General features: G+C 36.0%; 1 protein-coding gene across 1 annotated transcript; it reads right to left on the reverse strand.

The window, feature by feature from the left end:
- Positions 1 to 3,288: 3,288 nt before the first annotated feature.
- LOC140173360 (uncharacterized) lies at positions 3,289 to 4,357 on the reverse strand. Its single transcript, XM_072196455.1, has 2 exons — positions 4,211 to 4,357; positions 3,289 to 3,775 (listed from the first exon to the last, which is right to left on the reverse strand). The coding sequence occupies exons 1-2, from the start codon at positions 4,310 to 4,312 to the stop codon at positions 3,377 to 3,379; spliced, it is 501 nt and encodes a 166-aa protein (XP_072052556.1). The 5' UTR covers positions 4,313 to 4,357; the 3' UTR covers positions 3,289 to 3,376.
- Positions 4,358 to 16,629: the final 12,272 nt, after the last annotated feature.

Below are 16,629 nucleotides of genomic sequence, written 5' to 3' on the forward strand. Positions count from 1 at the left end.
CTGCTACCAGAGCCATTTCTCCTGCCTGTGCATCCGCACAGAATAACATTTTGCAGGGTTGTGCATGCGCACAAGGCTGTGCATGCGCACATATCAGAAATCCTGAAATTCTACAACTGCAGAATTTCAGATTTTCAACACCAACTTTGAATGATCATAACTCCCTCTACAAAAGTCCAAATTTTACAAACTTTATATCAATTTGAAGAGTTTTTAGTAAGCTTCAAATATAAACCAAATTCAACAAATTTTGAAAACTGAGGCAAAAGTTATGATCAAACAAAGTTCACCAAAAATTCTTTTTCACCCAAAACCTCAAATCCTCAAATTTAACCATCTCTCAATTCAAAACCAAACCAAACCATGTCCAACCATCATAAACCACTACTACATACAACATCTTACCATTTCATATCATTCTCCTCAAGTTCACACCTAAATTACTAAGCCATTACATCATATCTCACTACCAATCCAAAATTTCCAAATTCGATCATAAATTCACCCTCATAATCATCATCAACCAACAACAACCTCAACAACCAAAACAAATCTCAACATTCATCATCAACCCCCCATAATCACTAAAATACCAATAATCATAATCAATTCATATAATCATTATTATTATTATTATTCTAATCCCTTCTGCACAACACCACTACCACATTAATATCCATTATCATTCGTCCACAATAACAACAATACTCCTCGAAAAACAATAATTCACACATTCATCAATAATCAATATTTTTAACAACATCAACAAAAATCCTCATTCATATTCAACACACATCTTACTCTAACACATACATTTCTCTCAATCTCATTATCAAACATATATCACAAACATCAACATATTCAATCCTATCTTAGGGTCAACTAGCCTAAGTGTCCAGAAACATTACATATTACATAAAGAAAATTGAAACCATACTTTGGCCGATTCCAAAACGCACCAAACACCAAAACGAAGCCACCAAGCTTAGTCCAAAGCCTCAACCAACACCAACAAACACCAAGGCTCACACTAACAACACATATATCATCAAAATCAAAACCTAAGATACACAAAATAATTAAACACAAGGGTTTAGTGGAATCTTACCTTATCCAACGAGATTAGGGATAAAATCTAATAATTACCTGCTACTAGAGATCACCTAAACTAGCAAAACCACAAAACTTGCTCAAAACCCCAACCAAAAATGCACAAAAACTTAGGTCACGAAACTGGAGAGTGAGATGCGAGCCCTTACCAGATTTCTTTAGATAGAAAGGAATAGCTCATCAAGAGCTTAACATGGTCACAAACGGCTCGTCAATCGGAGGTCCATAGCTCAAGTTACAAGCAAAAGAAGGTGATGGTGAATAATGTTTTCTCTTCTCCCTCTCCTCTCATGGTAGCTGCGCCCCTCTCTCTCTTAGGGCTGGAAAAATGAGTTCAAAGCTCATTAAATAAGCTTATATATGTTGGACCTTGGGTCCAGTTTGGGTCCGATTTGGGTCCAATCCAACCCGTTAGCAATTTTGGTCCGTTTGGCCGACTTTGGGCCAAAACCTTTAAGATTAGTGTCCGGTTTTCGATTCTAAAATTATTTTTGCCTTTTTAAAATAATAAACTAATTTTCTAAATATTATTTTCCAAAATACGTAGTACTAGACAGACTAGAGCCGATACTACCAACTTAAGCGCCAGTACGCATTTTTACAAAAACTTTTCGAAAGAAACACATTTTCCAACTCAGAAAAATTCACTGAAACCAAATTTCTCATTTATATTTTTAAATTAAAACTTCTAAATTTTGAATCTATTTTGGACACTAAAATTATTATTTCTAAAACGGTTTTATGTGAAAATGTGGATTCTTACACTCAACCTCTATTTATAGCCTATTCTAAATGAAAATAAAATTCAAATTACAAGTAAATGCAAATTCAAAAACTAATTAACACTAAAGACCTTCCTTGTCCCCAGAGGGGAGTGTACAAATGCGGATTTCTCAACCTCTATTTACAGCCTATTCTAAATAAAAATAAAATTCAAATTACAAGTAAATGCAAATTCAAAAACTAATTAATACTAAAGACCTTCCTTGCTTCAATTAATTTGATGAGTCTTGTCAATTGTTGTGATGGATGTGCGCTTAATTTAGTGGCCTTGAGGAGCAATTGACGTGGGTTTCAAGTGAGGCACGTCTCACGTGCATCAGAAAATGCCTTGAGTGTGAGTGCAAAGTGAAGGATGTTCCTAAGAGTGTGTGTGGTTCAAAGATTAAATTTTATTACCAAGTAATCTCATTTCTAGGCATTATATTCTTAGAAATAAGATTACTTGGAATATATGATTTCCATATTTGGTTGTAAAATTTAATACATTGGAATATTATGTAATAATCTTAGGAATGACTAAATTTTTGTTTGGTTGAGTTTAAATATCTTGGTCATATTATGTAATATGTCAAAATTAACCTTAATCATTCAAATTAAAATATTAATGACTAAAAGTTAAATATTTTTTAAATTTACTAAAATACCCCTAATAACAAATATCTTAGTTAAAATTATTAGTAATTCTAAATTTTTTAAATTTACTAAAATACCCCTAATAACAAATATGTTTAGTTAAAATTATTATTGATTTTAATTTTTTTAAATTTACTAAAATATCCCTAATAACAAATATGTTTAGTTAAATTATTCTTGACTCTAAATTTTTTACTAAAATACCCCTAATAACAAATATGTTTAGTTAAAATTATTATTGACTCTAATTTTTTTTAAATTTACTAAAATACCCCTAATATCAAATATCTTTAGTTAAATTATTATTGATTCTAAATTTTTTTAAATTTACTAAATTATTCCTAATAACAAATATCTTTAGTTAAATTATTATCGACTCTAAATTTTATCTCTACTAATAAATTTACTATAATACCCTTAATAACAAATGTTTAATTAAAATCAATTTTATCATAATTAAATTAGTGACTATGACAATGTAAAAGGAGCAGTGTTCATCTCAGATGATCCTCAACTAACTGAATGGCGGCATCTCTATTCTCCTAGCATTGTAATTACTTCCAAAGATGCAAAATCTATGATCAATTATATACAAAGTAACAAAATTCCAAAATCCACCATCAATTGTCAACAAACATTTCTTGGAATCAAGCCATCACCAGTTGCTACACATTCTAGTTCAAGAGGAACTTTTAACTAGTTTTTCATGGATCTTAAAACCTGATATAATGGCATCAAAAACTAGGGTTTTAGTTACTTATATTCCTCACAAAACAACAGCAACAATTGGCACAAATGTCTTCCTATCAAGTCACTATAATATTCAATAAAAATTCAAAAATAGCAATATTTAAAGCAATTTCTTCAAAAATGGCAAAAGTTTCCCCGGTTGAAGTTGGAACACCATGTCGATCAGACTATTGTCCTTTAGAATGCTAAGGCCAGCCTTCATTCTATCATCACCGCTCAAACCAGGAACATCTCTCAACAGTGCCATTAGCTTCATTCTGCGCTCAGCTCCTTCTTTCTCATGCTTAAAACAAGAAACCATATCAACTAAAACGGCTGTGTGTTCTTGATAAGCACCTTTCATATCTCTCATTGATTCTACTACTATGTCAATCACTTCCTCACTTTTGCTCCCTCTTTTTCTTTTATTCCTTTCTATATATGAAGCACTAGGAGCAGCAGAAGAACTAGGAGCAGCAGAAGCACCGGGAGCAACAGGAACACCAGGAGTTGGAGGCTCCTAAAAATTGAAAGCAACACCAGCAGGAACATCAGAAGATTATTCAATATTGATAGAAATGAAGAACAAGTAGCTTAACTGATTATACATGCTCTACACTTGTATATACAAGCATTATCTCTGCCTTGGCCAGCAAGACTAACAACATTAACTAACTAAACAGAACCTAATAGAATATTAACTACCCTGATTCTAATTCTGTTTGCATAATTACTTTCATATCCTTTTTTTCTTTGTTATTATACTCTACAGAAATGAAGATCAGTATTTCTATCTAAATGCTCAACATGATGGAAATAGTTAAGGCTAGTCACAGGCACAGATTAAAGTAAATGAACTAATGAAGAATCACTCCAAAATCCAAGAAAATACACAGCAGTAGGATCAACAATAAGTGAATTTATGTACATGAATTAGAGTCAATTGCTTACGTACTTGAGAATCAGCTTCATATTCCATTTCGGTCTCTTCCAAATTTACTTGGGTGTTTTCATTCACTTGCCGATCACTCAAGGTTGCTTCGCGCTCAGCCTCCATTGTAGCAACTGCTTGAGTTACATTTTCTGCATTGCCTCCTTGAGCCCTATCTTTACCAAATGATATTCCCAACTCCTCAAAATGTGGAAATGGTTTATTATAGAGGCCATTAGCATTAGGATGGGACTGAAATTAAAAGAAAATGAATAAGCAATTAATATTAAAAAACTTAAGATAAATAAACTTGTATTAAGAAAGTTATTTAGAATTTACACTCTTCTATTCATTGAAAATTTGTCGCTCCACCACAATCATTTTATCTTTGTCGTTCCAACCAAATCCACTTCCAACTGTGCCCATCATCTCAACTATTGCAAAATATTGTCTTTTTAGTAATTTCACCCTTGATTCAATGTGTGGATTAGCCTAAACATAGCAAAACAATTTAAAATTATTACTACTCAGATTAAATTCAATAAACTGAATTTTAATACAATGACACCACAATTCATCCAAGCATAACTAAATATAGTGAATGTATGAAGCAGTAATAATCATTTAGTTTTTGCATACAGGATCTGAAATAATCATAAAATAGTCTACCATGACTTAAAGTCTTAAACTTTTCTCTTTCCTTCATTTTTTTTGACAGTTTAATCAAACTCTTCTAACCACTTACTAATAACGAGGTAAAGAATACAGTCTGGCCTGGTTGCCTGGTTCACCATTCAGATTTTCAAGAAGAAAAAAATTACAAGAGAACTGGAAATATACTCTTAATTAAATAACAAGAAAATTTTTATTTTCTTTATTTTATCTATTTTAATCTGTTCCAAGTAAAAAATATAAAATACTGAAGCACCAACATGATTAGCTCAAATGAAATGTAATTAATTTTCATTAAATAGTTTTAAATTCAAGCCTTGCCTATGAACAAATTTTCTGTTGAAGGACTTAGTTCAATAGTTCCAGTTGAAAATGCCATTTTTTTTGTCACGGTTTTGGGCTGGACTACAACCCAACCCAGAGAACAGATCAATGAGAGCACAGTAGTAAAACATCCCAATATAGAATCATAAATATTTTGTAAGCTATACAATTATAACACAAAGATAGAATTGTAAACAAAGAAAACAAGTATTATGTAAAAAAATTGTACCTTAAGATCACATCCAGGGATTTTTTCATGCAGCATTTTTTCCAAATGTTTTCCATAACCGGATTTAAACGTACCATTGTCACACTTCCAAGAAGTAGTTGCAAGCTCCACCAAACACTCAACTAATTTTGCATCTTCGTGTGACGTCCATTGACGCTTAGTTTGCTTTGAATTAGGTCGAGTATTCTCTTCCATTTTCTATAGACTAATAAGCAGAAAATAACACAAGACAATTTTTCATCATCTTAAAGCAAGGAATCACACAAGTATGAAAAGAACAATAATTAAAGACCAATCACAGAATCACTGCAATCCCATTTGCAATCAGAACATAGTGATATAAAAGGCCATTGCATAAGCCCCAAAAGAAACACACCCATTGCATAAAAGGTTAACAAGAAAATAAAACAGGTTTTTTTTGTACTTTTTCTTTTTCCAAGTCCAAAAAACAATTAACAATCCATGGAAAATTTTAGAAACTAGTAAGCACTATTGCAGCATCAAAATATTCCTTAGATAATGTAGTCATACACAGCCTTAACCTAGGAAAAGAAAATTCCATCGAATGCATCAAAAATGGAGTACACTCCATCTACATTCACAAGAGAGTAAACCATAACCGAAAAAGTGAGATATTAACAAATTCCAATGCCAACCCGCAGCATAACAGCACAAAAGTACTGATAACCCATAACCCTATCATTTCTTTAGGCCTCTTATCATACTCATAACCCAATTAGTTTCAACATCCAATTCTGTACCTTCTTGTAGGATTAAATTATAAGTATTCCATCAGAAAGAATTCTATAGCAGCAAGTGCTATGCAAATAAATGAAAGAACCAAGCTATCTATGACATGAAACACAATGTAAATAAAAATAGAACAAAAAAATAATAACAATAACAATAAAAAGAGGAATTGAGTCAGGTGATTGGTTAGGATCATTTTGTGAACTAGTGTCCAATGAGATGGGTGTTGAGATTTTGGCTTTATCATAAATCAATCTTTTCATTAAATTTCATTGAAGTTAAACACACATTTTATTATCCGATTTTGAAACATGTGCCTTGAAAAACCTTTCGGACAGAACCTGCAGCAGGTGCCATATAAGGTGGAAAATGATAGGCCTCTTATTATACACATAACCCAGACACAAAGATTACAAGGTGGAAAAAGAATGTAAAAACCACATTCATTCATGATATATTTGCATAGAGGCATTGTGCACTGATTCTTCATATACATGTATTTAACCAATTATCGAACTAATTCAACTATTAATCATTTGGAAAGTTAGAACAAGGAGGATCTAGTCTAGCTTCCCCAGCATTAGATCTTTTCAACTTGATAAAGAAATTGAAGTAAATTTTAAAGCATCCTAACAACAGGCACAGACCTTAGATAATGCAGTCATACAAAATATTCCTTAGATAATGCAGCCAAACAACAGGCACAGAGCATATATCAAGTTTCAATTCAATTCATAACTGTGTTTTATCTATCAACAATTCATCACTGGTATTTTATATGAAATGTGTAACAAGAGAATTAAGGATGCTATAATCAAAGAGGTCAGAACTGAAACTCAAATCACATTCTAATTCCAAACAAATGAAAAACTGAAATCACATTCCACTTCCAAGTACATACATAAGGTTGAAAAAACCTAGAACAAACCTAGAACAATTGTTTAGACAAATTGAAATGGATCTAGAAAATTGTTTCAATTCCAATTTCATTGAAACAATAAAACACATTACAATTCCAATTCCAAGTACATTCTAATTTCAATATTTCAAACCTAGAACAAACCTGTGCTTGAAAAAGATCAACAGGAACAGGAAGATGTGAGGAGGGAGAGGGGTGAGGGAGACGACACAAACAGGAAGCACAACTCGAGCAGAGACGGAGGCGAGAGATGCGCGAGCAACCGAGCTCAGACAAAGGAGAGAGGCCAGACGCGAGCACGAGCACGAACACAAACGCGAACACGAAATGGAGGTGAGATGTGATGATGAACACGAACGCGAATAGCTGGTAGTGAATCTTCCTTCTAGAATAAGAAGCTCGGTGGTCGTGCGAATCCAGATCAGCGGTGAGGCGGCGCCGACGTCAGTGGAGCCTCCATGAATTTGAGGGAAAATTTGGCTAGGGTTTCGTTTTCATGGAGGAGTTGCTCTGCTAGGGTTTAGTTTTTTGTGAAATGAGTGAAAAATCTGAAAGAAAGAGGGTTAGAGTTGAAGGGCATTTTAGTCTTTTTGCATTGTGATATACATTCCATTCCCATTGGAATTAAAGATAACCATGGGGAGGATGGGAATTAAATTGGTGGTAATTGAATTCCTTGGAATAAAACATACCCAGGAATAATTTTTTAAACCTTGAACCAAATATGGGAATAAAATATTCCCATCTCAAAATTCTTGGGAATACATTTGTATTCCCTCCAACCATACACACCCTAAGAGTAATGCCAAGCCATTTCAAGTGAGGGACGTCTCTTTCAAGTGAGGCACGTCCTTCGGAAGCTCCTTCATGCATGCACCAACGTGGGAGGTGTGGGAGGCTCCAAGGACGTCGTCGAGCACATCACAACCATGCATGCTTCAATGTGTGCGACGTGAGACACTCCAGGGACTTCTTCGAAGACGTCCCAGCTTGAATGCTTCATACTTGGCTTTGGCGTGAAGGGAGACGTGAAGAACGTGCGTGATAAGGACACGTCAAGGTAGCTGGCACACCAAGGGACTTTTGGATGTGCAAGGTATGTGAGGGACGTGAGGGACATTCCTGGAAGCTTGCTATGCCGCCTTTGTGTATGTCCTCATGCATGGTTGCATGATTCTTGGCGTGTTTGACATGAGGGACGTCCCTGCCTCGCGGTGAGTTTTTCGAGCTGAAAGATGCTCATTGTTCATTACCTAAATGAATCTACACCATAGACTATTATATGTAGTTGGAAAAATCTGAATGTCTACTTTCCATCTCTACTAGAAGTGTGCTAATTAGACCTCTATAGCTCAAGTTATGCTTCTTAGAAGATGAAGAGGTCAGGCTGGCGTATGACATGCTGGTGCTATGCCTACTTACATTTTTGGGGTGAATTACAACCTCAAATCCAGTGTCCACTATAAAGTGTTATATATGGTTGGAAAGCTCTGAAAGTCTACTTTTCAATCACACTAGAATCACCTTATCCTTGTTGGAGTATGAAGAGGTAAGGTTGCACTTTCTCTTTGCACTTTTTTTTGGCTTGTGGCGTGTTTGGTGTGTTCCTTGGCTCATTTGTGCGTGTTGCACGCCACCTTTAAATATGAAATATTGCTTCAAGTGTGTTACTTTATATTTGTGCATCAAAGTGTGCTCATGGATGGCTTGCATGCATTAATGCACAACCTAATCTCCAATGTCACTCCTTGTGCTTCATCAATCTCATCTTTAAATACCTTGAATCCCACACCATTCTTCATCATCATTCTCCTAAAAATCATTAAACATAAGTGCATCAAAATTCGATTCACAATCTCATGAATAATCACAAAATGAACTACTGTATATAAGTGCAACAAGTTTAGCTCCTATATTTATGAATTAACACAAAATCACTCATATTTAATGATTCTTTTATGCAATCTTAATATAAGAATTATCGACAACAACACTTGATGATTGAGCATAGTTTATTGACTTTCTTTATAAAATGAAAGACCAAAATAACTTATGATGCAATAGACATCACACCACTAAACTTGAACTTTGCTTGTCCTCAAGAAAATAAAGATTCATGCAATACAATTTGACAATCCAAGGTGTGAAGCATATAACTTCTTAATGTTCATGATTGGCTAGTTTTCTATACATGCAACAATCACACAAGAATTCCAAATATTGATGTTTTCTATCTTGATCACATTATGAAATCTTTTCTTATATTCTTTCCTTGAAGCAAGCTTGTTATCTTTTTCTTTGTTAGTTTCTCTATTAGGTGCTTGGCACCATGAATTTAGCTTTGACTCTAGGTGCTTTGTTTACAAGTATTACCACTTGATACATAAGCACCACAAGCATATGACTAGAGGATTCTATAAGCTTTGCACTTGTTGCTTTTCTTTTTCTTTTAATCATTGATGCTCCGAACCTTGAGCTTTTGAGGGAGTGATTTACACTTGAGCCTAGCCTTGACTCTAAGCGTTTTGTTTTTAAACTTTTTGCTTGATACATAAACACCATAAGTACTTGACTAATGAATTTTCATTGGTACTCAGAGCCTTCAGCTTTCTGCTCGTTTTCCTTTTTCTTACTTGATCATTAATTAATGACTTTCACTTCTTCAAGGTTTTCAAAGTTTCAAAGATTTCACAAAGTGTTCTAGATGAAAACCTTAATTAAACAGATTTAAATATGTTGATCTAGAATAGTTATGCTAGCCTTTCAATACTCATATGCTCATGCTAGCTTCTTCTTTAATTAACCTTGTTTGTTTATGATTATGATGCTTAATTGATTTGACTTACAAATTCTAGGATAGTAATTATGATGAATAAGCAACATGTTATACTTCAAAACTAGGCTCCTAACATGCTTATCTAAGCAAGAAGATCACACATGCATTCAACTAGAATGGAACACAATCATGCATGAAATTGAAAGTATATGAAGCAAATTAGAGGAAAAGGAACTTAACCACCTTAAGAATCACTTCATCATCATTGTTGTTACTATTTTTCTCATTATCTTCCTCTCCAACACCAAAATTGGAAGAATTACTTGTCTTCAAACAACAATTAAAGTAGTGGTGATGAAATTTGTGATTAATCATGACTGTCTTCAAAAGGTAATGTGAGTAATGCATGTTGTTATTCAACTAAAGCAAGCAAAATTTAAGACAGAATAAAGGAACTAAAGTAAACAGAGAATGTGATTGCATGAATAAGTGGTCATGCATGGTACATTGCATGAAAAGTGTGTGCCAACACCATACTTGGTGTGACACTTTCATTTTAGAATGATGCTTAGTACCACAGTAAGAATTCAAGCTCAATTTGTTGCATGGAAACATCAAACTTATTGTATGCAATCACATACCAATTATTTGAAAGTTAAAGCAAGTAAAGAAAGAAATTTTGTTACCAAATGTTGGGTTGCCTCCCAACAAGCACTCTTTTAATGTCATTAGCTTGACATGTTGGTTCTTGAATTTTCTTCCTCTTCTTCCAATTGGTTAAAAGAAATGACTTCATGGGTGAAGAGGAGAAAATTGATTCCCCTAGATGTGATTTCCTCTTAACAAGTTTTATTTTATTGTTATTAGCTTGATTCAACTTGCTTGTTGGGGTAGGGGCTGGATTGCTTTTTGTTGACCTTCTCTTTTTCATGGATGTTGTCTTTTGTTTAATGGTCACAATCCCTCTTTCAGTGCTTTTCTTGATTGCCTTCACTTCTTTCTTTTCAAGATTTAAGTGTTGTATAATGGTTGGAGGATACCCTTCATCCAGAACTTCTTGGATGGATGGTTCAATTAAATCACCCTCCATGCAACTCTCTGCTTCATTGGAGTGTGGACTTCTGATGAGCGGATAATTTGTATACTTTTTGGCATTGTTTTTAGTATGTTTTTGGTATGATATAGTTAGTTTTTAGTATATTTTTATTAGTTTTTAGTTAAAATTCACTTTTCTGGACTTTACTATGAGTTTGTGTGTTTTTCTGTGATTTCAGGTATTTTCTGGCTGAAATTGAGGGACCTGAGCAAAAATCTGATTCTGAGACCAAAAAGGACTGCAGATGCTGTTGGATTCTGACCTCCCTGCACTCGAAGTGGATTTTCTGGAGCTACAGAAGCCCAATTGGCGCGCTCTCAACGGAGTTGGAAAGTAGACATCCTGGGCTTTCCAGCAATATATGATAGTCCATACTTTGCCCAAGATTTGATGGCCCAAACCGGCGTTCAAAGTCACCCTCAGTAATTCCAGCGTTAAACGCTGGAACTGGCACCCAAATGGGAGTTAAACGCCCAAACTGGCATAAAAGCTGGCGTTTAACTCCAAGAAGAGTCTCTGCACGAAAAATGCTTCATTGCTCAGCCCAAGCACACACCAAGTGGGCCCGGAAGTGGATTTTTATGTCATTTACTCATTTCTGTACACCTTAGGCTACTAGTTTTCTATAAGTAGGACCTTTGACTATTGTATTAAGAGTCTTTCGATCATTAGAGAGTCTTTCGATCATTAGGGAGTCTTTCGATCTTTGGATCTTTTGATCATGTTTTTATGATTGAACCCTCTTTGGGAGGCTGGCCATTCGGCCATGCCTAGACCTTATGCTTATGTATTTTCAACGGTGGAGTTTCTACACACCATAGATTAAGGTGTGGAGCTCTGCTGTACCTCGAGTATTAATGCAATTACTATTGTTCTTCCATTCAATTCCGCTTGTTCTTGTTCTAAGATATCACTTGTTCTTCAACTTGATGAATGTGATGATCCGTGACACTCATCATCATTCTCACCCATGAACAAGGTGACTGACAACCACTCTTGTTCTACAAGCGTTCAAGGCTCTAGTGAATATCTCTTGGATTCCTGATTGCACGATGCATGGTTGATCGCCTGACAACCGAGTGCTCGTCTGACAAACGATCCAACCATTCCGTGAGATCAGAGTCTTCGTGGTATAGGCAAGAACTGATGGCAGCATTCAAGAGAATCCGGAAGGTTTAACCTTGTCTGTGGTATTCTGAGTAGGATTCAATGATTGAATGACTGTGACGTGCTTCAAACTCCTGAAGGCGGGGCGTTAGTGACAGACGCAAAAGAATCACTGGATTCTATTCCGGCCTGATTGAGAACCGACAGATGAATTCCGCTATGCTGTGACAGAGCATATGCAATCGCTTTCACTGAAAGGATGGGAGGTAGCCATTGACAACGGTGAAACCCTACACAAGCTTGCCATGGAAAGGAATAAGAAGGATTGGATGAAGACAGTAGGAAAGCAGAGAGACGGAAGGGAAGGCATCTTCATGCGCTTATCTGAAGCTCCTACCAATGAATTACATAAGTATCCCTATCTTTATCTTTGTGTTATTTTCGTTCATCACCATATCCATTTGAGTTTGCCTGACTAAGATTTACAAGATGACCATAGCTTGCTTCAATACTAACAATCTCCGTAGGATCGACCCTTACTCGCGTAAGGTTTATTACTTGGACGACCCAGTGCACTTGCTGGTTAGTTGTGCGAAGTTGTGTAATGCCATGGTATTGAGCTACCAAGTTTTTGGGGTTCATGACCGGGGATTATGAGAGTTGTGAAAAAGTATTGTTCACAATTTCGCGCACCAAGTTTTTGGCGCCGTTGCCGGGGATTGTTCAAGTTTTGAGCAAGCTTTTGGTAACATCAGTGCCAAGATCTGGCAACAACACCAAGTTTTTGGCGCCGTTGCCGGGGATTGTTCTAGTTTGGACAACTGATGGTTCATCTTGTTGCTTAGATTAGGTATTTATTTTCTTTTTCGAAATTCTTGAAGATGAATTCTAGAGTTTCATGATGATTTGTTGAAATCTGGCTGGCTAAGAAGCCATGTCTAATCTCATTGGACCGAGGTTTCAACTTATCACCACAAGAGCTTGTTGATTTTTATCAACTTTGCTTTTGGAGCAGTGATCTGCTAAGGCTTGGCTGGCCTCTGGCCATGTCTAGTGTTTTGGACCGAAGCTTTCTTTGAAAGCTTGGCTGGCTGTGAAGCCATGTCTAATTCCTGGACCGGAGTCTTAGACTAGCATTGCACTGATTCCTGGAATTCTCATTAAGAATTTTGATATCTTTTTCCACTTAATTTTCGAAAAACACAAAAAAATTTACAAAATCATAAAGTCCAAAAATATTTCTTGTTTGAGTCTAGTGTCTCATCTTAAGTTTAGTGTCAATTGCATGCATTCATTCATGTATCTTGGTGATCTTCAAGATGTTCTTGATGATTTACTTGCTCTAATCTTTGAATTCTATTGACTTGAGTGTTTTGTGTGTCTCATATGCATTTTCATCCTGTTAGTGTCAGTAGTATACAAACTGCTAAGTTTGGTGTCTTGCATGCATTGTTATTTGATTCTTGTTGCATTTTGATTTTTCCTTATTATTAAAATCCAAAAATATTTTTAATTTGTGTCTTTTCAAGTCAATAATAAAGAGAATTGAAGATTCAGAACATACAGCAGAGGAAATGCACAGAAAAAGCTGGGCGTTCAAAACGCCCAGTGAAGAAGGACAGACTGGCGTTTAAACGCCAGCCAGGGTACCTGGTTGGGCGTTTAACGCCCAAAAGGGTAGCATTTTGGGCGTTAAACGCCAGAATGTGCACCATTCTGGGCGTTTAACACCAGGATGGCTAGAAGGGAAGATTTTGTTTTCAAATCAATTTTTTTTAAGTTTTCAAAATCTTTTCAAAATCAAATCTTTTTCAAATCAATTTTTCAATCAAATCTTGTTCAAAACCAATTTCTTTCCATTTTTAAAGATACTTACTCTCAATCAAATATGTTGCCTTTTCTGTTGAGAAAGGTTTAATGTTTGAATCATATCTTTTCTTGTTAGTCAAGTTTTTAATTTTCAAATCAAATCTTTTTTAAATGTTTTTCAAATCATATTTTCCCAATCACATTTTTTAAAACCAATCATATCTTCTTAAACCACATCTTTTTCAAAATAGTTTTCAATCAAATCTTTTTGATTTCTAATTTCAAAATCTTTTTCAAAAATCACTTGATTTCTTTTCCACTTTCATTTTCGAAAATCAAGTGATGTTTTTCAAAAATGTTTTCAAAATTTTTTTACTTAATTTTCGAAAATCACTTCCCTCCTTCTCACATCCTTCTATTTATGGATTAACACTATCCCTTAATGCAAAATTCGAACTCCATCTTCTCTGATAAGTTCGAATTTTCTACTTCTGTCTTCTACTCTTCTTTTTCTCTGACACTTTAAGGAATCTCTATACTCTGACATAGAGGATTCCACATTTTCTTGTTCCCTTCTCTTTCTTATGAGCAGGAGCAAAGACAAAGACATTCTTGTTGAGGCTGATCCTGAACCTGAAAGGACCTTGAAGAGAAAGCTCAGAGAAGCCAAAGCACAACTCTCTTTAGAGCACCTGACTGAATTCTTCAAAGAAGAAGAACTCATGGCAGCCGAAAACAACAACAATGCCAACAATGCAAGGAAGGTGCTGGGTGACTTTACTGCACCTACTCCCGACTTCTATGGGAGAAGCATCTCTATCCCTGCCATTGGAGCAAACAACTTTGAGCTTAAGCCTCAATTAGTTTCTCTAATGCAACAGAATTGCAAGTTCCATGGACTTCCATTGGAAGATCCTCATCAGTTTTTAGCTGAATTCTTGCAAATCTGTGACACAGTCAAGACTAATGGAGTTGACCCTGAGGTCTATAGACTGATGCTATTCCCTTTTGCTATAAGAGACAGAGCTAGAACATGGTTGGACTCTCAACCTAAAGAAAGCCTGGACTCTTGGGAAAAGCTAGTCAATGCCTTCTTGGCAAAGTTCTTTCCACCTCAAAAATTGAGTAAGCTTAGAGTGGAAGTCCAAACCTTCAGACAGAAGGAAGGAGAATCCCTCTATGAAGCTTGGGAAAGATACAAACAATTAATCAGAAAGTGTCCCTCTGACATGCTTTCTGAATGGAGCATCATAGGTATTTTCTATGATGGTCTCTCTGAACTGTCCAAGATGTCTTTGGATAGCTCTGCTGGAGGCTCTCTTCATTTGAAGAAGACGCCTGCAGAAGCTCAAGAACTAATTGAAATGGTTGCAAATAACCAATTCATGTACACTTCTGAAAGAAATCCTGTGAACAATGGGACTAGTCAGAAGAAAGGAGTTCTTGAGATTGACACTCTGAATGCCATATTGGCTCAGAAAAAAATATTGACTCAACAAGTCAATATGATTTCTCAAAGTCTGTCTGGAATGCAAAATGCACCAAGCAGTACTAAGGAAGCTTCATCTGAGGAAGAAGCTTATGATCCTGAGAACCCTTCAATGGAAGAGGTGAATTACATGGGAGAACCCTATGGAAACACCTACAATCCTTCATGGAGGAATCATCCAAATCTTTCATGGAAGGATCAACAGAGACCTCAACAAGGTTTCAATAACAATAATGGTGGAAGAAACAGGTTTAGCAATAGCAAGCCTTTTCCATCATCTTCTCAGCAACAGACAGAGAGCTCTAAGCAGAATACCTCTGACTTAGCAACCATGGTCTCTGATCTAATTAAGACCACTCAAAGTTTCATGACTGAAACAAGGTCCTCCATCAGAAATTTGGAAGGACAAGTAGGTCAGCTGAGCAAGAAAATTACTGAACTCCCTCCAAGTACTCTCCCAAGCAATACTGAAGAAAATCCAAAAGGAGAGTGCAAGGCCATCAACCTGGCCGAATTCTGGGATGAAGAAGAGGCAGTGAACGCCACTGAGGAAGACCTCACTGGGCGTCCACTGACCTCCAATGAGTTCCCCAATGAGGAACCATGGGAATCTGCGGCTCAAAATGAGACCATAGAGATTCCATTGGACTTACTTCTGCCATTCATGAGCTCTGATGAGTATTCTTCCTCTAAAGAGGATGAGTATGTCACTGAAGAGCAAGTTGCTAAATACCTTGGAGCAATCATGAAGCTAAATGACAAGTTATTTGGAAATGAGACTTGGGAGGATGAACCCCCCTTGCTCACCAAAGAACTGGATAACTTGTCTAGGTAGAAACTGCCTCAAAAGAGGCAAGATCCTGGGAAGTTTTCTATACCTTGTACCATAGGCACCATGACCTTCAAGAAGGCCTTGTGTGACTTAGGGTCAAGTGTAAACCTCATGCCCCTCTCTGTAATGGAGAAGTTAGGGATCTTTGAGGTGCAAGCTGCAAAAATCTCACTAGAGATGGCAGACAACTCAAGAAAACAAGCCTATGGACTTGTAGAGGATGTTCTGGTTAAAGTTGAAGACCATTACATCCCTACTGATTTCATAGTCCTAGAGACTGGGAAGTGCATGGATGAATCCATCATCCTTGGCAGACCCTTCCTAGCCACAGCAAGGGCTGTGATTGATGTTGATAGAGGAGAGTTGATCATTCAAGTGAATGAAGAATCCTTGGTGTTTAAAACCCAAGGATATCCCTCTGTCATCATGGAGAGGAAGCA

This window comes from Arachis hypogaea, chromosome 6 (assembly GCF_003086295.3).
Source record: "Arachis hypogaea cultivar Tifrunner chromosome 6, arahy.Tifrunner.gnm2.J5K5, whole genome shotgun sequence".
Classification (NCBI taxonomy): domain Eukaryota; kingdom Viridiplantae; phylum Streptophyta; class Magnoliopsida; order Fabales; family Fabaceae; genus Arachis; species Arachis hypogaea.